We start from the raw sequence: 23,715 nt of genomic DNA on the forward strand, positions 1-23,715 counted from the left end.
TTATTCCAGAAAATAGTACTATATAGCCCACATTGACACAGGTGATTTAGCCTTAGCTTTCTTCTTAAAGTGCACCTGATTGATGAATTTTACTTTAAAAGGTTCAAATTTTTCTTCCGGGGGAGCATTTCCCCTGACTCCCCTAGAAGGTCCAGGGACCCAAACACAGTCTCCCAAATTCCTTTGAGAAACACTCTATGTGTGGCCGGGTATTAAAAGTCATTAGGCCAGGGGGGGATTTTGTACAAGTACCCTTAAAATGATTTGGTCATTCATCGATAGAATATATTGTGCGCTTTTTTTTGCAATGAGCACCAAAATGTCTGTGCACGCCTCTGCCAGAAGCCCTTTGTGAAACACTGAGGTAACATCTCAAACGTCACCAAACACACTCTCAGACACAAGACAGAAGTTCTGATATGTTTTCCAAGTCTAAATGAAAACTATCATAAAACGAACAAGTCAATTACTTATCAACAAAGTCAAAGTATTTGTGTCTCAGCTGCGGCTCTCTTCACTTGTGTTTTTTTCCTTCTTCTATTGCATTGTTGAGGAGCCTGAGGCTTAAGAATTTCATTGGCAACTGCTGTAATTCTTGTGAATATGACAAATAAACTTCTTGAAATAAAATGACACAAAAACAGGGGGGCCTGTGTAAAGTTGTGTCATGGTAGTGTTGGGAAGAACAACTGCTGTAGGAATAATACAAAAATATATATAAAATGCAACTAACCAACTAATCTTAAAACTCTATTACTTACTTATTTTTATCATGAATTGAGCAGAAGTATCTTTGTAAACTCATAATTCACACTTCAATGAAAGCCCTTCCCTTTCTCTCGCATTCAAATGTCAATATTTGAATGCAGCTATGGTGGTGGTGGTACCACACTGTGAGGGTGTGTCCATGGTGTGTCTCACTCACTCTCCTATAAAACATGATGTTTCAGTCCATCTTCACACCAGCAAACCTTCCTAAAGGGCTGAATACTTCCACACTGAGACCGAAGAGAAGGACGCCTTTACAACATCCAACTGAAAACTTCACTGCAACAAACAGGTAAAAGAAACAAGGAGGGGGACACACTATGTACCTTTACTCTACTATAATATTTTCAAATATTTACATTTCTTACTGTAACTTAACTCTAACTTCTCTTTGTGTATTTTCTGTTGTAGTTCACAAGCCCCGTGAGCAGCAACAATGAAGGTCAGTACTGCTTTGTAGACGGTGAAGCCTAATTAGGGCCACATTGAGAAAAAAAAACAAGATTTATGAGAATAAAAGTCGTACAATTATGAGAATAAAGCGGTAGTTGTAGGCTGTGTGTTGTTTAAAGAACAAATATCATAAGAGTGGTGTCTCTAAGGAACCTGGGATTTCAAACCTTGGTGACATTTTGCCTGTTAACTATTATTGGAGGTGGTGTTGTAACTTGTGTGAGGAACGAGAATTTTGAGACTGATATTTGTTTGCAGATTTCCATCCTGTGCATGACGGTTGTGGTGCTGGCCTTCCTGTTCATTGAAAACAGTTCGGCTAAAAAGGTTAAGGAGAATCCTCCAAAAGTTCAAGAAATTGATGGGTGAGTTAATGTGGTTCTAGTTGGTAAAGTTGGTATGGCCAAAGGAAGGGAGAAAATGAGAGGATTTTTTTCTTTTATTGTGCACTTTGAGAACAGAGTGTAATTGTTAAGAATTGAGTCGGCATTTCAAGATTGTGGTAAAGTTGGAAAGATAATGACATATTAGAATTTCCAGGATCAATAACTCAAAAAACAAACAATGCACCTTTGCTATATTTTACTGAAAGCAGACGTCCTCTTTAAGCTCCACTAATAACATTGTTCTCTATGAGCAGCGGGCTGTGCAGCGAGAGCACAGGGACAGTGCAGTGCAGCTATTAGTCTAGCATAGAGCACGTCTGGTTTCAGGAACTGCAAAGTCAAAAGTGATTGTGGATAACTGCAACTAAATTAAGATGACCCATAATCCAGTTCAAGATATATATTTTTTTAAATATATCTTTTGGGCATTTTTATGCTTTTTTATTGATAGTGCAGAGAGACAGAGTTGAAATGGGGCAGAGAGGGGAGTGACATGCAGAGAATGACCGTGGGCGGGAATCGAACCCGGGTCTGCTGCTGCAGGGGGGGGGGGACGCCCTACCAACTGAGCTAAGGGCGCCCCCCAGTTCAAAATATCTTTAAGGTTGTTTTGACAAACATTATTTAAGATATCTATAAAGGACAATATAGAAATCTTTAATTGAGGTGAATTGAATATATCAGAACTAAATTGTAGATATCTCAAACTGGAATAATGGGTAGTCATTATTTAGTTGCAGATGTCCACCATTCAGTTGTGACTAGGCGAAATCAACTGCGTCCATTCATCCGTTTAGTCTTGTTCTATTCATATGTGCACATCATGTCCATCTATCACACTTTGTTTTTATACTGATACTCTGCGTGTCCCTTTTCTTTGGCAGGAACAATGAAGCCCAGCTCAGCTTGGAGGCGGAGGTGAAGGAAAAAAGAGGGGTTTTCTACAAGAAGGGAAAGAAGGACAATAAGAAAGAGGAAAAAAAGGAAAGTGAAGAAAATTAGGAGTCATTGTAAGAACCAACGTGATAGCAGCAACATTTAAAATCAAACAGTTTTGTAATTTGTATTTTTTGTTCTGGAAAACAGAATCTTAATCTTACAGCAATGAATAAATATTCTGGTCTTCTGTTCGTACCTTTCTCCATGTGGTACAAAGTGTACAAACACGGAAAGTAATCACAGTATCTTTACACAAAATCAATAAAGTAATTCCCCAAATGGAAAGAGAATGCCCCTGTGTTTGTCATTGACAAAACTGAAATAATTGAGGATATAAATCAGCTGGGATATATTCATAAGATTGTCTAGTCAGAACAAACACACACACACACACACACACACGCAAAGGCCTTCTGTGTTTGTGTCATTTGAATTTCTTAAAAACTTGGTCAATCCCGGTAGTGTTTGACTTGTTTAAGACCTGGTTTTATTAACCCTTCCAAAACCTGTGTGTTTGAGCGTGTTTCATTGATATGTTTGAGATGTTACCTCAAGTGTTTCACAAAGGGATCATAATTTGCTATATTGTCACATTTTATTTTGTCTGCACCTTTTGACAGTATCTTCCAGTAAATAACAAGAACAAACATTTCTGTTTCAAAAATCTTTTATTATACATCTGATTTTTACAAAAGGGTAAATTATCATACTACTGAAACCTACTTTTTTATACATCTTATATTCATGAAAGTGTAAATTAATTCAAGTCAATCAACTATTTATCTACCGAAATACAATTTGAATCGGTAGTGAAATTAAATGGAAATCTCAAAATAAGGAACATTTGACAGGCTGTTTTGATTCTCCACACACGCATACACACACACAAACACACACACACACACACACACACACACACACACACACACACACACACACACACACACACACACACACACACACACACCCTTTAATTTTCACTACACTCTTACGTTAACGTGTTGCTAAACCGGTCGGACATTCAGCACTTCAGCGAAGCCGGGTCCAAACCAGCAGGTGACGTCTGCCGTGTCCAGAGTGAAGAAGAAGAGTCGGTGTGTGCAGCGCGTCCTAAAGTAGACTGATCTGGGGTCTGCTGACAGAACGCCTCTGATGCCGGCCGCAGCCTCGTCTGGGCTACTGAGGAACTTGAACCGGGGTCTGTCGCTCTCAGACGGTCCTGTGAGAAACATGGCATTGCTCTAGTTATGTTGTGAATGACTTTTTTTAAATTAAATTTTTTTTTTAAATACCTTTTTTTTGTTTTTTTTTTAAAGGGAACACAAACACACAACTGAAAAAGTGAACACACAAACAAAAGACAAAATAATATAAACAAATAACATGGTGAACTCTACTTTACAGGTTTCTAAGAACATTGTTTAAACTAAAAGGTAAATGTTAAGCAAAAAATAAAAGTCAAAAAGGTCCTGTGAGACACATGGCAAAACTCTAGTCATGTTGTGAATGACTGTTTTAAGATTCATCTCTTTCACAACAGCACCCTCTTGTGGAGAGAGAGTGTTTCCTCTGCTTACTGTGAAAATTAAAGGTAAGGAACACTCAAAATTTCATGTCAACTGGCTTCACTAGAAGTTATAAAAAAAAAAGTAAACTGCCTACATTTGAGCCAACTAATCGACTTTTGTTGAGATAACTTATCATTCATATCTAATGAAAATTCAAATTTTGAGTTCTACAAACTAAGCATTTCAAACAATAACAGTTGTGCCAACTAATTCTCTGTCGTACAGATAACAAAGAAAACCAAGTCTTCAAAATGTAGATTCAAACATTAAACATTATTAAAACGGTCTGAAAAACTCAAAACTTGAACGTTAAAGATATCGCAATAAAAGATAATTAGGCTAGTTGGCTCAAATGTAGGTCATTTACCTTAAAACAATAGAGTTTAAGTTGGCCTCAAAACTCAAAAATTAAGACAGTTGCCTCATAAATGTAAGTGTTCCAAACGTTTTAATTTTTTACAGTGTGGGTAACAACAGGTGTAATGACACTATAATGCTAACTGTAAGTTTGTCTTACCTGGCAGGTGTGCGGGGAGGAACTCTGTTAACTGCCTCTCAGCGTGAGGGGTGAAGCGCACCTCCAGGCTTTCGACCGGCGCTTCTCTGATCCAGCCAGCGATGGTGCTGTAGGCCTCCGCTCCGTAGCACAGACGCTCCACCGGCGAATTAGCTGGTTTGGCTTTAGGAGACGCTGAAACCTGGTTCTCCTTATCAGGAGGCAGCTGGAAAAGGTCCTCTTGTTTCACATAGGCCTGGACGTCCTGCAGCAGCTTGTGGACGTCTTTAGGGAGGCAGCTAGCTCCAGGTTGGTTTTCTGAGAGGGTACGATACAATACGTTATTACCCAAAAACAAATGCAGTACATTCAATATACCATTACAAAAACAGAAGACAGCATTTAAAGGTGGAGTGGAGTCAGCAATTATGGTGAACGCTTGTTGTCAAAATCACCAATCCAGTGTTAATACAAAGACTACACTATGTACATTGGTATCGGTTTTTTGCTACGGTGGGCACCCTTTGTTTACATACCAGTTTACAGAGCCTAGGCTGTGTAGCTTTTTCTAGAATATCTGATTCCACCTTTTAGGCCCATCGGTATGAATCTTATCTGGGATTAAGTGCCACATTCAGTTTGAGGATTGACTGGTGCACAACATAATTCTTCAGTCTTAAAACCTTATTACATTTTGGAACCCTAAATCTTCAGTTTTAGGGTAAAAAAACATTACTTACGGTTCAAAACATGGCTTTGGTCAGAAGAAATGTTGCTCCCCATGTCGTCATAATCATTATCAATTGTTTCACTATTAAGGTCTGACTGAGCATCTGTCTCTGAGTCTTTATCGAAGGTCAATATATCTGTATTCTCCTTTAGTGACGCGGTAGTTTCCTGAGGTTGGTCTGAGTCCCCGCTCATCCTAGTGTAGGGGGAGTCGTAATCGGGAATGTAGGGTTTGATGTCCAGGACTGGGGTTCCATCAATCATGTCAATGTTCGACAGATGTATTGTGTCACCTAGAAAATAAAAGGCAAGAATGCATATGTTTCTAGCAAGCAGGTGCCCTTATTGTTTCTGTTACAGAGGTTACATTTGCAGCTAAATATGAAGAACTTCATAATAATTCATAATAAACCAAATTAGGCATGAAAAATGATTTAAAGTGACATCAGAAAGTAAAAATACATTATGGTGGGTAAATAAACAGTAACCTACAAGTGGGGGATGGATAATATTCTACAGTATACATTTTTGTAGTCTGGCATTTAGAGTTTAGAAATGGTGAGACATTAACATTCATTGGGCCCTCCCAAAGACACAATTAGCCATTTAAGTCACTGACACTCACCTATAATTTGATCCAGTTTAGCCAGAGTTAGGCCCAGTGCGTTGGGTCGGTGCGGGCTGCGCGTCGAGTACACACCCACCCTCTTACCGTTGAGTCGTGGAGGCTTCACTTTGGCTTTGTAATTCAGGTGGCCATTTTTATGAAACATGAAGATGATCCTGTAGAGAGACAACATGGGGAAACACACACACACACACACACACACACACACACACACAAATAAAACAAAAAGGAAAATTTAAACACACAGCCCTTCAATAAACCGATAATAACAATAATGTCCTTTTTTAAGTCACTGCATTCTTAGATAGATATTAAGATCAAACATGTGACAGTATGTAACCTACCAGACGTGGGAGTATTGCTCCAGGCCCAGCAGAGCGTGTTGGGGGTTGTTAAAGATGCTCTGTTGGAGGCGTAGCTCTGCCTTGGACAGGCCACAGATGGTGGGCTGGCGGGGCGTCCCGTTCTTCACGGAGAAACAGGAACTGATGTAACCGATCGGGACCGTCTTGATCCTCCCTGGAATTAAAAACAGTCCCACAGTTAAAACATTGTAGGTTTTTTTTTAAACATTTGTAACACGGGTGAAATTGTATGCCCAATTTTTGTTGACTGCTTGTAATTTATAAGATATTTGCAACTTCATTCATTCCTTGTCATTTAGGAAAACTTTATGAAAACAATCTCCCTTTTGGCTAAATTTAGATTGTTATTGTCAGTGACTTTCCAATGTCTTCAACTAAACGATAGTTACCTTGTTCTAAAGCAGCAGCCTGTGGTGATGTTAGTGAAGGTTTTTGGTATTTTTCAGGCTCACTGAGAGCCTTCTGACTGAGCGCAGTCTTTGACACAGCTGTCTGGATGGCTGTCATGTGTTTACGGTGAGATCTGACTGCAATGTCCAACAAATGCCTGTTGAACAAGGGCAGACACAAGTCAATAAACAACACAGAACGAGATTGCAAGAAATGTAAAAATTTTATTGTAAACAAAACTGGACTTGCTATTATCTGGGACTCCTCAATTCGTTCAATGAGAGAAGCAATGGTCAAATTAAAATGAAAATATTCAAACCTTTCGCCAAAACATTTTAGTAGTAAAGATTTTTTTTAAAAACTCGGGATCCATCCCCCAGTCAGAGCTGGTTGATGTGGCCCGGGAAAGAGAAGTTTGGGGTTCCCTGCTCAAGCTGCTGCCCCCGCGACCAGATTTCGGATAAGCGGTTGAAGTTGATTAAAAAAGAGTAATTCAACTAACTCACAATGCAAATATGAATGTAGTAACTACTAGTTTAATAACATGTAGTTCACTACTCCCCAACACTGACAGCAGTTCATATCTCCACGTGTTCATGTGAACGTACCTCAAGTTCTTAATTTCGTTCCTCATCACAGAAACCTGCTGCTGTAGTTGGTTCACGTGCTCGCCACAGCAGCCACATTGAGGACTCATCTTACCTTATTGTTATAAACTATAGACTAAAAGGGGAAGACAGTACTGACTGAGTGAGTTAGCTTGTAGCTAGCTGCTAAACGTAAACATGTGATGTGGGAATCCTCGATGCGGAAGCACTTATCGGAATTTCCTGTTCGTTTTTTTTTACAAGCATGAACAGACTATGCCCATTCTAATCAAATAGCCTACTCTAATTGATAAATAATTTTTAAAAAAAACCTAGGGGTGAGTTAAATAAAAAGTTCAACTTATAAACGTATTTAAAAAAAACGTATAAATAAAACAATAAGAGGACGCAAAGGCACTGTTATCCAAATAAAAGGAGCGACATTCATAACAATTGTAAATTAGAAATCTGCAATCCTGTATCTTTATCAGTGACAAGAAAAGCAGAGCGGAAAAGTACATAAACAACGATTTTAAGGCATTTTGCACACGGTACGCGTTGTGAATAAACGGCACAAAAAGGCGATTATTCGCTTCTGACTATGCACATCAAGCGCGACGCGTTTTTGCGTTTTTTTTTTGCAGATAACTTCGCGCGGTGAGAAAAATGGATTCGACTTCTTCAAGCGATGATGACCTGATCCTCATTATGCTACATGAGATTGACAGAAGGAAAAGAAAACGTAATTTCAGGGTACACCCGGTGACCCGGTGCTTCACAAGAAAGGAGAACTTGGTGAGTTCCACAGTTTGGTTCAGTAGGTCAAACTATATCACGGCCGCTTCAGGACGTAGGCTAGGCTATTTCAGGATGTCCGTGGGACAGTTGGGATAGAATCTAAAATCTGTATTTGCATGCTAGGCTTTACAAGGCTATTTCTCCACTTGGTATCCTACATGAAGATGATATTTAGCCAAAAGTAAAATAATGGGCTTTATATCGTGTCAGATAGGCCCACAAATGTATTCAAATTGTCCATCAAAAATTAATCTTCATCTTTGTCTTATGTCAGACCAAAATCTTTGGGTTACTGGGCCACCTGAGCAGTGGAGTCCTGTTTGTTGTGTAACTAGTAACTATAGTAACCTGAATGTAACACTGAAGGAAAGGAAAACAAAACAAAACACTATCAGCTGTTTATTTCTTTATAGCAGGTCCATGATTTACACACGTGAACGCAGCAGAAGTCTGATAAATTAACACCGTAATATCTCAGGTCACTGCGTGTTTTATACCAGCAGAGGGCAGGCAAGAGTTATGTCACTCACTCACTCACTCACTCTTTTTTTTATCAAAGCATTATTTACTAAAACAGAACGTGTAGGCAACACAAAGGAGAGGATACTTTAGGAAGTCATTTGAAGAGGCACAAAAACAATACAGATAGGCTAGTAGTTTAATATGAATATATGAATTTGAAGCGTAATCTTATTAGATTGATATTTATTAAAATCATTATTATTATGTAGCCTACTGTCCATTGGATATACTGTATATTGTAATGCTTTCATGGCTATGCAGTTTTTGAAACGTTCATGCCATTCAAGCCATTTGAATAAAATAAGTTACACATAAGTCTTTCTTAGATAAATAAGATTTGAAAAAGGGTGAGAAGAACAAGGGATGTGAGTGTCCCATGCATTTGAACACCTTAGGTCCCAAAATGACTTAATCCACCCCTGACTAATTATTTTTACATTGTGGTAGCCTATTGTTATTTCTGTTCTTTCTCTATTTATTTACATAGCATTTCACACACACATTATGTTTGCTTTACTTTTCAGTCCAATAAATCGTATACGTCTAGAGTACATTTATTTCCTCCTTGAACTCATCTCACAAACTGCGCGCACTCAACGCTCCCTCCATCAATACTGTGCCAATTCCTCCAGCTTTACAAATATGATAAGACCGAATGCTGCCAGGCCCGCTGCCGTACTGTGGTAATGGTTAACTAGATAATTCATTTAGGGGTGGGAATAGAAAAAAACAGTCAGCAGAAGTTATTTGGTCTATTTTGCTTCAGTGCTTGCCCCCTGGTCAATGACTCCAATTCATTCATAGCAGGACTCATAATGGACGACACTTTGCAACAAGACAAGGAATATAAGAATCCCAACGATGAACAAGGTTTGAACTTTTGAATTCTTATTAAACTCTTTTTAAAATGAAGAACTTTGATATTTCTACTCTAGAAATTGGAGTGAGCTAGTTATTCATTTGCAAACTGTGAGGTTGCTTCAGGTTAACAGTGATACAAATATTATCAACATCTTTGCTGCATTACTAAAACTACTGCTCATTAAAAACAAGTTTAGTCTATTTGTGTGATTGCATTTCAAAACCATAGAGGTGAATGTTTCTGTCTAGGACTTGCTAGTGTGTAACTGGAGGAAAAAATGTCTTCCAACCACATCTCCATATGATATTAATCAAAGTTCATGTTTAAAACAATACTGCTCTGTATGTATTTGCTTGTATACTTCTCTTGTTATAATATTTTCTGTTTTTCTAGGTGGGATCCGTCGCCGGTTGCGGGACAGAGACCTTCTCAGGAAGAGGAAGGCTGAGGCAGAAGAGAAGGAGACTAACCAGTGGGTTTTGGGGTAAATTATTTTGAGAAACACAGTCAATGTCAGTGAAGGGACAATTACAGTTGTGTTCATTTGGGTTTACCAACATACAGTAGCTTCAGATGTGTAGAAACCTTTTACAAATTCAAGTGCTTATATACCAGTGTCATGACACAGTAAATAACTGTTTTAATGTAATAGATAGAAACCGAAATATAAGTATCACTAAGGAAGGTTTAGTGGGGCTTCATTATAAAAGTGTCATTATAAAAGTTTGACATAAGAGAATATTGAAATCGTATTTCAGAAAAAATTAAAATAAAAGGTGAAAACAGGTAGACATTTGCATGTAAAAGACCCTAAAAACAAGCAAATTAAAAAGTTACAGGTTGGAAGTCAAACAGAAAAGTAAAAAACAATGTGAGCTGCTTATCACTTTTATATTGAATTTGGAGCTGGAGTAAGCCAAAGGTTGCTCTGCTCTGCTGTTTCTATTGACGCCCCAGATTCAGGTCAAGGACTTTGCACTATTAGCTTTTTGCAGGACTATCACAAAGAGCTGTATCAATGTCCACTGTGTTGTTGTGTGGAGGGTTTTTGAGTGTTCCAATTGTTGTTACTCTTTCAGGGTTGAGAGTCAGAGGAAAAGAGCCACGGCTGAGGGCCAGAGTGGGTCAAAGAGAAGAGGACGTCCCAGGAAAAGTGAGCCCTCACCGGAGATAACTGTCACTCAAGAAGAGGCAGCAGAAGGTCCTGCAGTAGTGGTGGTGTCTGAACCTGCAGAGGTCATCACAGATCAGGCATCAAGCTCTGTATCCCAAATCAATGTGGAAATACAACCTACGCGCGCTCCCCCACTGCTGTTCGGATTTCCCAAAAATGTAGTCATTGCTCCCACTCCGACCTCTCCAGTTAAACCGACTGCGTCCATCTTTTCACCCTCAGTTCCTTCCTACAAATTTCTGGATAGGGCTCCGATAATCCCTGCCCTAGATTTGGCTCCAGTTCCAGATGTTGCCCCAGTCCAAGCCCCAATTCAAGCCCCCTTTCTGGCTGCAGCCCCCCCTCCCCAACCCCCCCAGGTGGAAAATCTCTACGTAGAGTCAGAAGAACGCGAGGAACCTGATCAAGTCCTGATTGAAGATGTGGGCCCAGACGAGGAGGAAGACGTCTTATCTCAAGAAGACAAAGGAGATGATGATGGTAATGAATAAGGAATTTAGACTGACACAAGACAGAATGGTGTGAAAAATATTGAAAGTAGCTAAGAGGAAATATTTTTTAAACAGTCTTATTTTTCCTCTGATGATCATAAATTACATGCAACAACAAACGAGACCATCAGTGCAAAGAACGCTATTTTTATATAGTTTTTCTTAATGCCTTTGTCATGGGTACGCTCACCCAGGAACAACAGCTGGTGTCGTAAAAACACTACCGCTTTTGTCCAAAGGGGGTGCAAGAATTAACACAAACGGAAATTTCCTCCTAGCTACTTTAAGCTTGAACAAAACCTTTGCAACATTGCCTGGTTGGCAGTTTTTTCTTTATCTTAACTATATTCTAACTGTCTATTTTTCATTTTAGATTTGAATGGGACACCATTGACCACCGTACCTGAACAAAACAAAATGTTCTCACTTCCCACCTTGTCCTCACCGCCTCCCCCACAAGAATATTTTCCAAGATATTCATATTAATTCTCTAAATCACACATTTCAGATACTGCCTCAGTTCAGAAGCCAAACTACAGTATTTTTCAGGCACAATTTGTATCTGAGTGTTAAGTTTGGTTAGTGAGTTATAAAGAACAAACATATATTTGACAAATGTCTGAACTCAAACCAAACCTGTAAGCTTATTTATTTCTGGTTTGTTGCTTTCACTGCAAAGCTAATGAATTCTATTTTGTATTTAGTGAATAGCAAAATTTTGCCTGCTTTTATTTAAAATAATAATGGTATAAATCACTGGTAATTGTGTGTTTGTAATTGTGAATTTATTTGATTGCATTTTGTAAAAAGAAATTAAATAAAAATGTGTTTCACTTAATAAAATACGCTGCTTTTAATCATCTCATTGGGGGTCATTATTATGTGTACATGTGACAAATATTTGATCAATAATTAAGTGAATTCGTAATTTAAAAAAAAATATTAACTAAATCTATAACTTTCTTCCACAAATGTTTTTGTACAAACTCTAATGAATATATTATTTTCAATGCCCTCCCTAACGACATCCGCAATACCAACACTCTTTCTTCCTTCAAAACAGCCCTAAAAACACACCTTTTCACCCTTGCTTTTAACCTTTAAGCGTTACGTTTTGTTTGTTTGTTTTGTTTAGCTTTTGTGAAGCGTCTTTGAGCACTGGGAAAAGCGCTATATAAATTTGATCTATTATTATTGATCTATTATTTTGGAAGTATTATTACAACAGATCATTCTAAATATACATATATTTCTGCTGTAAAGTATATTCCAGTCTTGCTTATATAGCCTCGAATATGTATGTATAATATTTATAGCAAAGTTATAAAGTACTTTGGGCACTAATCCTGTCTTTGCCTTGAGTAGGGGCGGGCTTACCCATCTTATCTCACAGACGGAGAGCTGCCCGGTTGGGGTGTGTTCTCAATCTTCTTGCAGCACATTGAGCGCTGATGTGTGTGTGTGTTTGAGCCACTCACAGAAAGAAGCTTGCCCTGCAGAGTAAATAACAATCAACTGCCAATCGCCTCCAGCACTGTCTAGAAAATGTTGAGGGTCTCTTGGGTAGGGTCACTCACATCTGTTGAGGGGAGCTTCTTGAGGTTACAAACACACATACACACATTACTATAGTCGAGTTTAGTGGATGGGGTTTGGGTGGAGGTAAAAATATTTTTGAATTATTCAGAACTGAAGGCGTATACTTTATTTATCTGTATGCCTACTTCATTTTCATATATGTGAATTTAATACAATTTTTTCTCTTTTGGTACTTTAATTTTAGATTAGGCTTTGTTTATGATTATAAATTGTTAGCCCAAAAATGTATGGGAAAATGAAAAAACAACACAAACAGGCTCACAATCTTTTTTTAATTGTTATGTTTTGTAGAAGAAGCAACTGAATTATTGTCATGGTGCATTCTTTGTGGATGAATGCATATTGCAAGCGAGATGCACTGGAAAATAAGCTTCTTCACCTGTTATGGTCCAGGGTAAAACTTCATATAGAAAGGCAAGTAGTGTGGCCTCCTTTTTTCTGACGATACACTGATTGACATGAAGAAACTATCCCATTGATAAATTCAAATAAAAGCTGACACACCCACCCACACAGAACACAACCACCAACTTCTCCAGTATCTATGTTGAGTGACAGTCCCTGGAGACACAAGAAAGAACTCTTTTAATGTATGCATATCTTTGCAAACGCTAGATTATTATCAGCCTTACTGTTACAGCCAGAAGCAAGGAAGGCTCTCTCTCTCGCTCGCTCGCTCACTCACTCAATCACTCACACACACACAAACAGCAGCACAATGAAACTCATATTCGAGGAATGTCAAAATAGATATTACAGTGCCATCTTCTGGTGAACATTTTCAACTACCACACCAAACCAAAAATGATACAAATACTATTTTTATGTTTAAATTCTGTAGCTTTTGTATATCTTGTACACATTTTAAACCATTAGGATAATGTATGTGCTTTGAACAGCGGATATACAGCATTATATCTGGGATCTCATCTTATTTTTTGTAAAAATCTTACTATACCTTATGTTATGACTATCCCTAAAAAAAACGTTATATAAAAAATATATTTGCAGAGTTCTATCTTAATGTATAAGAAATCTAAAATTCATGCTCGTAGTTTTTCTCCTTGAGGGCTGTGGTGTGTCAGGAAGTGAAGGGGGTTGGGTTAGAGGGGGTGCCATGCTCTACATATAGCGTGTACAATGCTCTCTTCTTTACAGCAAACCAAACACACACCCCTCCTTTCTCGCAATGGGTCCAAACGGTTAAACGAGCCTGGCATATGGCTGCTATATGAACCAAACGTGCAAACACAATTTATCCACATTATGCAGTTTATTGATCACAATTGTTACAAGGATTATACATTAGGCTACTCATTGAAAAATATAATAAAATTATTCATTTGTCAAACAAACAAGATTTGTTCTTCTCCTTTTCTTTCTTTGGTGGGCAACAGGTTTAAAGCAATAATCAAAACAGGATCTCTTCATGACGTTTAAATTAGCGTGACATAGGCCTATATTAAATAGGCTATGAATATATTTATATAATATACAACGTTATTTTTCTAACAACAGTGGGTATGTTTTCAAGCTATGAAACTTTATTAAGTTAGACAGATAAACAAGGTTGTCCATATGACCTACTTTATCTACGTCCAATTGGTTGAATGTTGTTTTGAGGTAAACTGTACACAATACATTGACAAGGTCTTTATTTATTTAAAGAGACTTTACATTTTAAAAGGCTCTCTTCTTCATTAAACACGGTACAGTTCTCTCCTCGCTTGCAGAAAATAAATTGCACCATAGCACTGTTTCGGGGGCAGCGTCATGTTTTGTGACTGCAATGCCTTTATGGGGGCGATGGGCGTTTCTGGGCGCAGATGGCGCTGTTGAGCATATTTGTTTCAGTCCCGTTTCCCTCCATGGTTTCTCCTCTCTCCGACTAACTTAGCGTTGGCTCAGTTCATTATACAGTCCTATATTCTCCCTCCATTAGGGCATCTCTGCCTTTGGACTCAAGCTACCACCAAAACCCCAGAGAGAAAAGTTTAACTTTCATAGGGCACGATGGACATGAAAAAGAGGATCCACTTGGAGCTAAGAAACAGGACACCGTCTGATGTGAGTCGTGCTTTTTAAAACCAACCCTTAGTTTTCTGGCTAGCCTTTTGCTAGCTACTTTTTTTTTTTTTGCTTTGCGAGTGACCTGTGTGGCTAACGTAATGGTGACCACATGGGCTTTAGATTGTGTTTCTCGTTGATAATGGGGCGGAAAACACTCGCACAACAAAGCTTAATCCTTTATACTGCTCTGGATTGGGCGTATGGGGGCAACGAGACGCGAAAAGCTCTATTCAATCGTTACTTTGAAACGGCGAGTCCTCAGCTTGCTGGCATTATTGCAGTGCTTTAACCGTTTCGCAGCCTCCTTGGTCAGCGGTGCACACACGATTTCAGCTCGACTTCAACATTGTAGCACAATTAGTAAACTTATTTTTACGCTGTTATATGAAATGTGCCTCCTGCGCTGCGTTGGGCATTCACATACTGGTACATTTAATACAGACCTTGGAAGCCATGTTTGCTGCTAGCATAACTGCTAAAATGGGGCGCTTTTTATTACAAATGCTCTTTGTAACTCTAAACGCGGCCGAACATTTTTTTTTAATTAGTTTTGATAACATGTATAAAAAACATGTAAAAGGTCCATCGCCGCCAACGAGCTGTGTCCTGAAATTTCTGTAATAATGATAATATCAAATAGCAAAGATTCAGCAGCGACAACAAAAAACAGTCACTTGATTCACGAGTCATTCCATACCATGATCATTTAACGTGAAGCTTCTGTCACTATAACCTCAGTCAGTCGATGTTTACACATCAAAACAATAGCCAAGTACTCCTGTAAACGTGATATGTTTTAAGCCACGTTTAAGCTGTTGCGATTCGTACGTTTTTTTTAAAGGGAGTGTGCAGAAGATAATTCGCAGAAATAGCGTATACCCCTCGGAGAACAGCGACGTTACCCTTTCATGTTGTTGCATTTCATGTCTTAACATTTCAACACTTATTTAATCAAGTCTGATGGGTCCAAAATCTGTATCATTCTGATAGAAGCCACCCAACTTAGTAATTGTGTTCCCGCCATATTGCCCCTTTCGCTACACTGCTCAAAGACAACACAATACATCCAGATAAAAACGTAAACCACCAAAAAACAACGAGTCTTTCTGTCAGTTATTGCCGTTAAAGCTACACTTTAAGCAGTTTTGAACTAAACTGATACATTCGTTTGCCAACGGCTGTGTACGGAGCGAGCCCGGCCTGAATGACAAGGAGATCCGGTGCGCCGCACTTGGTGCGTGGGCAGCGAAAAACTCGACGGTCGGCGTTTCCCTTCGACGCATGCATGAAATAAAACTAATTAAACACCTACAAATAATTTAGGCCATGTGTAGTTAACGAAAATTACTATTTCTAAACAGCAGTTTTTTGCCATTGAAGTGTTCAGAGAGCTGCATACTGTATCTGAGGAATCGCCATGTTGTCATTCTGTCGTCTTTGAAGCTCTGGGAGAAAGGAACTGTCTCCATCTTTGTTTTTTACTAAATTTCCGTTCTCAATATATTTCCTTCGCCACTTCGACCTGAAAACGACGTTGTACCCTGTATTCAATGTGGCAATATCGGTCGTTCGCTCGACGACGACGAAGATTATTCCACTTCCCCCAAAAGATAGCTGGTTTATCGAAGAAAGAAAATCTTTACTAAGGGTGTATTCGCCATCCTTTCCGTTGCTGTTGGGTTGGCTAATGGCGGCGGACAGAGCTGCTCCTCTGCCGCACGGCACCGTTTAAAAGGGGCAATGGCTAGCTTGTAGCGAGCTAGCTTACAAAAATCATTGCATTTGTCATTAGTGACTGGATCAGCAGGCCATTGGGAAGCTACTGTTTTGCTCTTCCTCGTTTCAAACAAATGAATACACTCACCGTCGAGCTTAAGCACACGTTGATTCAAAGCGTTTTTAGGTGGAAACACTGTTTCTATTTCGGTGCTTTACTTGAGAAATCATGTTCTTTGACAACTTTTTTTGCAACGTTTTTGTCCAACGCTCAATTGCGCAACCAGTGTTAGCTTTAAATGACTCAAACTAACTCCGCCTACAGACTTGTTTTTCTATTAATTCAAACAAATTACACAATGTTTTTAATCACTTTACACACAGTAAAAGGCAATTTGTTCAAACAACATCCACCCCTATTAAACACTTTATGGCAATAACGTGGTTTTCAGCTACATTTTTCGATTTATTTTTCACATTAATTGCATTCTTTAATTTGCCTACCGAAAAGAGTTTGTGAAATAGGCTATGTTTTTGATAAAATATTTGTTTTGCTTTGGAAGAAATTGCATCCTAATTATGGATCAATAGCATGTTTACTTTCACTAAATGCATTAAAAAGTGATATTCTACTTTTTCTATATTTCAGGTACGAGAACTTGTCCTAGACAACTGTCGATCGGTTGAAGGAAAAATCGAAGGCCTCACAGCTGAGTTTGTCAACCTGGAGTTCCTCAGTTTGATAAATGTTGGCTTAATGTCAGTCTCCAACCTGCCTAAACTAGGAAAACTCAAAAAGGTAAAAAAAAAAAACTTTGTCAGTTATCATTGCTTAATAGTCTAGACCTATACACAGTGGGATATTATATTTGTTCTGGTTATTTATTGCTATGTTTTTGAATATATTGTCTTTTATTGTAGCCTACTATGGACCATTGTGTCCTGAATAAAGTCATTATCGTTAAAATAATAACATATTACCTTCTGCCGTCTTTCAGCTGGAGTTGAGTGACAATAGAATCAGCGGCGGCCTTGATGTTTTAGCAGAGAAACTCCCCAACCTCACACATCTAAACCTGAGCGGCAACAAATTGAAAGACATCAGCACATTGGAACCATTGGTATGCACTTCAAGATTTGTTGCAAGCAGCAATCACCACACATCTCGTCTTGAGTTGGTGCTTATTTGTACTTTTTATTGACTGATTTCTTGTAAATCTTAAATATTGTATACAGTCAGCTGAAAAATGTGATTACACTTCATTCGCTGTAGCCTACTTATCATACATTTCTAAATTCACTACTGCTCTGTGCATTTGGATGTAACATTTAAACTATCTATATTACACTCCGTCTTTATCAAAGGCACATGCATCGAATACCTATTTATATGATTTTTAGATGTTTATTTGAAATAAGAACAAACATGTGTAGGAGACCTTGAACAAACTGCATACAAGATAGATAGATAGATAGATAGATAGATAGATAGATAGATAGATAGATAGATAGATAGATAGATAGATAGATAGATAGATAGATAGATACAGCAGATAGATAGATTCTGAGCTATCCAGTTGGTCGTGCAAGATTTTGCGATGTAGCCTATCGTATCATGTGATCTAGTAGATTTTCTGTAGATTCAGCTGAGAAACTTAAACGTTATAGATGAAGAAACAGGATGCCAAAGGCTTTGTGTGTAATCCAGAGTATTAAGTACTCTGTAAATGAAAGTAATTCATCACTTTGACGGAAAGCGTTGCCACAGACTAGTTCTGCCTAGAGGCTCCTGCTGCAAGATAAACATACTAAGCAAGTCTGCAAAAATATCTACCGGTACTTGTTTTCACAATCTACAACCCAATATCTGTATATTACGCACACAGTAGCATGTAGTAGTCCTAACTAAGGGCATGTCATATGTGACTACTAAACTGTATCTACTTCTTAGATATGTTATTTCTTTATCCCCTCCATTATGCATACTTGGTTACCTGGAAATTCTCAATACAAATCACAAACACTTTACTTGTTGTGGCCCTAACTAACTTATGGCCAAGACAACTATATGACTAAACTGGAAAAACAGTAACCACTCCACGTCTCACAATGGTTGGATCTGCTAAAACAACATATGAATAGTACATAATCTGCTGTATTAAAAAAAACACCTCGATCAGTTCAACAAAAGATATTCGACAATAAGAAAGGAGAGGAATACCGCGGAAACATGGGAGTGCTACAAACACAAAGGCTCTTAATTCTACACTACGCTGTATGCATTGTGTACTGTACCTGTGTTTATGACACATGAATAAGAACACATGACCTTAACCCAAACCAAATAATACCTTCAGCTTCCCTGTTTTGTCTGTGGTTGTGGCTTTTTCTTAATTTTATTACTAACTTTTATTTATATGCTTGTATATTGTTATGTATAAACGTATTGCCCCTACACCAGTTGGTAAAAACAACTATTCAAATGAGGGTTCGTTTAGCAGAATCGGCTGAATAAGTAGGTCCATTGGGTAATTCTCTGGTTTTCTCTAGAGTTCAGAAAAGCTATTGAGTGAGAAAAAAAAATAAAAATAAAGTTCTCTCATTTGCATCAACAGAAAAAGCTGGATAACCTGAAGAGTTTGGACCTGTTCAACTGTGAAGTGACAAACCTGAACGACTACAGAGAGAGCGTGTTCAAGCTGCTGCCTCAGCTCACGTACCTGGACGGATACGACATGGAGGACCGGGAAGCCTCCGACTCCGACGGAGAGGTGGTCGACGATGATGAAGACGAAGGTGAGACGCTTTGGATTTCCTGCTGTAAATTGGAGTATTCTTTTTTGTTGTTGTTGTCTGTTTGGTTGATCGTAATTGGATTTTGAACTTGTTTATGGTGAAGAATAGGGGTCTTCTTCTTAACCCATTTCAAACTGGTCTTTTGTGTGTTCGGTTGAAATTATCTTTTTTTTTTTTTTTTTTTTTTAAAGCTAGAGACAGGCAACAGACACAATAAGAAATTCAGTGAAATTTCTATTTTTATCTAATTTTTTAATTCAAATTTTCCTGTAATAAAGATTTTATAAAAAAAAAAATTAAATGGTAACCTTTGGTCCACAATTGGTGGGTGCCTGTCTGCTTCTTGGATCTACTTTGCTTACGTTTTTTTTTCCTGACTGTTCTTTTGGTCTCACACAGAGGGAGATGACGATGATGAAGACGGAGAGGAGGAAGACTTTGACGAGGAAGAGGACGATGACGTAGAGGAAGTAGAAGGAGAGGACGATAGTGATGACGTCAGCGGAGAAGATGAGGTAAGACATTTTTATTTTATTTTTATGTATCTGAAAAGTTTAGTAAGTTGAGCTAAATGTAATTTTGATTGCCATGTGTGTGACTCACCTTGCATGTGTGTGTAATAGACAAAATAAAGACTTAGCTTTAACTTAACTTAAGTTTCTGCGAGGAGCGAGGTGCTACAAGGAACTTTTAACTATTTCTGAAAGTCTAATTTGTCCTCTGATGATCATAAATGACATGTAACAGCAAAAGAGACCATCGGTGCAAAGCATGCTATTTTTATATAGTTTTCCTAATGCCTTTGTCATGGGTACGCTCACCCAGGAGCAACAGCTGGCGTAGTTAAAACACTACTGCTTTTGTCCAAAGGGGGCGCAAGAATGAACACAAACTGAAAGTTCCTCGGAGCACCTTTAATGGAGTCCAAATGCATTGTTTCTCCTTTTTAACTTTAAATTTTTTTTCCGTTACCAAAGGAGGAAGATGGTCAGGACGGAGAAGTGAGTGACGGAGATGAAGACGAGGATGAAGATGACGATGGTATGTGTAATCCTTAGTTTGAACACACACACCTTCTCATGTGAAAAACCCCATTCAAACCCAGATTACAAACAATTTATTTACCGGCAGTAAAGTACGACTATTATTCCACACAACGCAAGGCCGTGACCATGTAGTGTGATATTTGAGGCGGACAAAATCTGTCTGCCACAGAAATAATTCATTACATTATTCAGTTTAAATATTATATAATATCATAACATCCTGTTCTGCAGGAGCGTAAAGTTCAGAGAAACGTCACTGATTTTACATAGATTGAATTAGACAGAATTACTTGATTGTGTTTGATAAAAAGGCACAGAACTGTTATGAACGAAGGGACCGTTTCTAAAATGTACCAACTCAAAAAATTGACTGTTGCTTAAAGACCTACTTCACCGGTGGGAATATGAAGGTGTATTGAATTCTGAGATCCTATGTAGTATAAATGTGCAATTTTTTTTCAAATTGGTTCATCCTAGACTGAGAAAAGGCAGAAAGAGTGTTTTGTGGTCTCACTATCTAACCCTACATGTTCCTTACTGTGACATCACAGTAAGGGCTAGGATTAACAGGACAGCTGGGCCAAGGGAAGACTGAGGGAAGACTGAGGGAAGAAAAACCTCATTCATTATATTATAATAGTGATTTTATAATGATAGAACGTCGGTTCCGTATGGGTGAAGTATTCCTTTAAGTTCGATTGAAGTCTAAAGTCTTTGTATGAATTCAATACGAGCTCTTAATCTTCCACTTAGGTGGCACTCCAAACTATTATAAGTGAGACTGCAAAATAATTCTACACAGTACATGGTACCATACCTGTATATTAGCTTTTTTGCGTTGCTAAAGCGTGGTGTGTGTATGTGTGGGCAAAGGTCAGTAGTCATATGTACTTTAACTTCAGTTTTGAAAGAAAGCAGTTTAGCTATTTATGGGAAGGCACTAAGGCAGGGTGGAATAGTAGAGTCACTATCCTTCAGATTTTAAAATGTAGGCCTATTTGTACATACGCTGCAGATTTGAATAAAAGCAATGTGTGCATTAAATGCTAAGTACATTGTGATCTTGAAAAACTTTTATCTGTAATATCAAGACCTTATACGTGTAAATCATGATATTAAAAAATAACCTGTCAAGTTTACGAGTGTCCAGTATCCAGAAGCCATAAGAGCTTTCAATGCTGAACAATTTCCATACTGAAGATCCATATCTGACGCTGTTTATTTTGAGCGGCTAATCGTGTAACGTAATAACATGTAGCGACAGCAAAACATGATAGTGACCAATGTCCATTCTGCACCCTCTCCATGAGGTCCAACTAAAGGCTGTCTTTGATTATGCTAAAAAGATTTGTTAACATAACATATTTTGGATACAGGCTTTTTTATTTTATAAAGCAAATGATAATATGTACAGGTCTTTTTTCGGCATGTTTTTAAGAACAAAATGTATCATAAATCAGACAGTTAACAACACATGATCAAATCCTTCTGTAGTAACCTTCAGAATATTGCTAAGAATCTTTTTGCAAAGTTTAGTTGATGTAAGTGCTTTAGAAGTTTATATTTTCGGTCAAGGGTATTTGAAAAAAACCATCAATGAGATAATGTCGGTTAAAGATGGTAGTATAGGATAAATATACAGACGCAAACAGAGAAGGTTTAGTAAAATCAACATCTTAGTGAATATTTTTGACCTTTCATTTAAACTAGTATGAAAGAAGACATGTCCCTGAAGCAAATGAGACAAAACATCCCAAATTGACCAGTGCTTGAAATAACAAATTGTCTGCAGTGTCTCGCCTTATTAACTAAATGTCTAGACTTAGTCCGGTTTTTGTTTTTGTCATGGTGCACGTAGATAAAATATCTCCCTTTTTATTAAATTCACTGTTTCAGCAGCTAAAAATCGAAGTTTTTCCCAACACCACACGACAAAGATTATTTCCAAATAGATGTAATATTTTCTCTTATCAAAGTAACTACGAGGAACTTTTAAATATCTCTGAAACAGTCTCATTTTGCTCTGATGATCATAAATTACATGTAACAGCAAAGAAGACCATCAGAGCAAAGAATGCTATTTTTATTAACTTTTTCTTAATGCCTTTGTCATGGATACGCTCACACAGGAACAACAGCTGACGTAGTAAATACACTACCGCTTTTGTCCGAAGGTGGTGCAAGAATAAACACAAACTGAAAGTTCCTCGGAGCACCTTTTTTAGATTCACTGTTTTGATAAGATTTAAGTCTGACCCGTATTATTCCCTCTCTGCCCCTCAGCAGAAGCAGAAGCCGCTAAAGGAGAGAAGAGAAAGCGAGAGCCAGAGGATGAGGATGATGACGATGATGATGAAGACGACGATTAAAGAAGCAAAACTGAAATAACCGAGAGCAGACCGAGTGACCCTTCCTCTCCTCTCCTCTCCCCGCCACAAACCCCCAAACGTCTGCCTTCCCTACAACTCGCACCGCCTTTGTATCCACGTCAAAAATCCCCTGACCCCCTACCCAGCTCTGAGCTCTTTTTATGGGGCAAGACTGTACCGGATGGGCGGGCCAAGTGGAGCTCCGCCTACTTTTTTCTCTCCCACCCTATGGAACTGAGAGCCACCCAACCAACACACACACACAACACCCACCACCACCACCACCTCACCCACCTAGCCCCACGGCCCTAGAGGTTCTCAGGCAGCCCAGCACTCAGCATTCCACAATTTCACTGTCGAAAAAAATCCCTCTTTATGTATTTCCCGTGTGAGGACTTTGGGACTGGTATCTAGTTTTGGGTCTGTGCTTTTAATATTTTGTTGGATGAATTATAATTTTTTTGTTGTTGGGTTTATTATTTCTTTTTTTTCTGTTCCTTATTTTTTCCCCCCCCAATGAATTTATTGCTATAGCAGCTGTGTAACCAGCGAGCCATGATTTTTTGTGTGGCCGCCTGTTGCGCAAATCAAGGTTGTAGCTACATTTTTACTTTCTGTATGACAAAAAAACAACTTTGTAAATAAAATGTTAACATTTTGTGCTTTTCTCTCGTCCCTCCCGTCCTTACTTTTCTGGGGTCTCAAAAAATGAACGTAAAGCGATGAAACGATGGTCACGTGGTCAGTCTTTACTTATGCACACCTGCGGTTACGCTGCAGGAAATATCGAGAATAAACTTGACTGTTCAAAACGGCAGTAAAGTTGGAAAGATATTGACAGACTAAAACATCCAGGATCAATAACTCCTAAGTAAAACATTACTAAAACACACAGGATGCATCTTTGCTGTCTTCGCTATATGGCCTAAAACCTAATTGTTACTGAAACAATACGTGATCTGA

The 23,715-nt window shown here is 38.4% G+C and overlaps 2 protein-coding genes and 1 long non-coding RNA gene across 6 annotated transcripts; 2 read left to right on the forward strand and 1 right to left on the reverse strand.

Annotated features, from left to right (window-relative positions):
* Positions 1–967: 967 nt before the first annotated feature.
* Positions 968–2,524, forward strand: LOC307251736. The gene is made up of 4 exons (XR_013844909.1): positions 968–1,060; positions 1,180–1,210; positions 1,480–1,586; positions 2,492–2,524. It is a non-coding gene; the product is annotated as an uncharacterized lncRNA (long non-coding RNA).
* Positions 2,487–7,511, reverse strand: trmo (tRNA methyltransferase O). Of its 3 annotated transcripts, none has more exons than XM_080029141.1 (8): positions 7,331–7,511; positions 6,722–6,879; positions 6,312–6,486; positions 5,965–6,122; positions 5,351–5,632; positions 4,632–4,928; positions 3,539–3,765; positions 2,487–2,548 (listed from the first exon to the last, which is right to left on the reverse strand). In XM_080029141.1, the coding sequence occupies exons 1-7, from the start codon at positions 7,417–7,419 to the stop codon at positions 3,551–3,553; spliced, it is 1,374 nt and encodes a 457-aa protein (XP_079885267.1). In that variant the 5' UTR covers positions 7,420–7,511; the 3' UTR covers positions 2,487–2,548; positions 3,539–3,550. The 3 variants fall into 3 exon arrangements, 2 of the variants coding, with proteins under 2 accessions (XP_079885267.1, XP_079885266.1); XR_013844908.1 differs by lacking the exon at positions 2,487–2,548 and adding an exon at positions 3,227–3,409 and having other exon boundaries at positions 3,472–3,765; XM_080029140.1 differs by lacking the exon at positions 2,487–2,548 and having other exon boundaries at positions 3,227–3,765.
* A 6,674-nt stretch (positions 7,512–14,185) lies between these two features.
* anp32b (acidic (leucine-rich) nuclear phosphoprotein 32 family, member B) lies at positions 14,186–23,194 on the forward strand. 2 transcript variants are annotated; one of them, XM_080028733.1, is made up of 7 exons: positions 14,186–14,822; positions 17,191–17,340; positions 17,540–17,662; positions 19,157–19,337; positions 19,737–19,852; positions 20,315–20,378; positions 22,667–23,194. In XM_080028733.1, the coding sequence occupies exons 1-7, from the start codon at positions 14,769–14,771 to the stop codon at positions 22,750–22,752; spliced, it is 774 nt and encodes a 257-aa protein (XP_079884859.1). In that variant the 5' UTR covers positions 14,186–14,768; the 3' UTR covers positions 22,753–23,194. The 2 variants fall into 2 exon arrangements, with proteins under 2 accessions (XP_079884859.1, XP_079884858.1); XM_080028732.1 differs by having other exon boundaries at positions 14,754–14,822; positions 22,670–23,194.
* Positions 23,195–23,715: the final 521 nt, after the last annotated feature.

The sequence above is a fragment of the Ammodytes marinus genome, assembly GCF_949987685.1.
Source record: "Ammodytes marinus genome assembly, chromosome: 6".
Taxonomy (NCBI): Eukaryota; Metazoa; Chordata; class Actinopteri; order Uranoscopiformes; family Ammodytidae; genus Ammodytes; species Ammodytes marinus.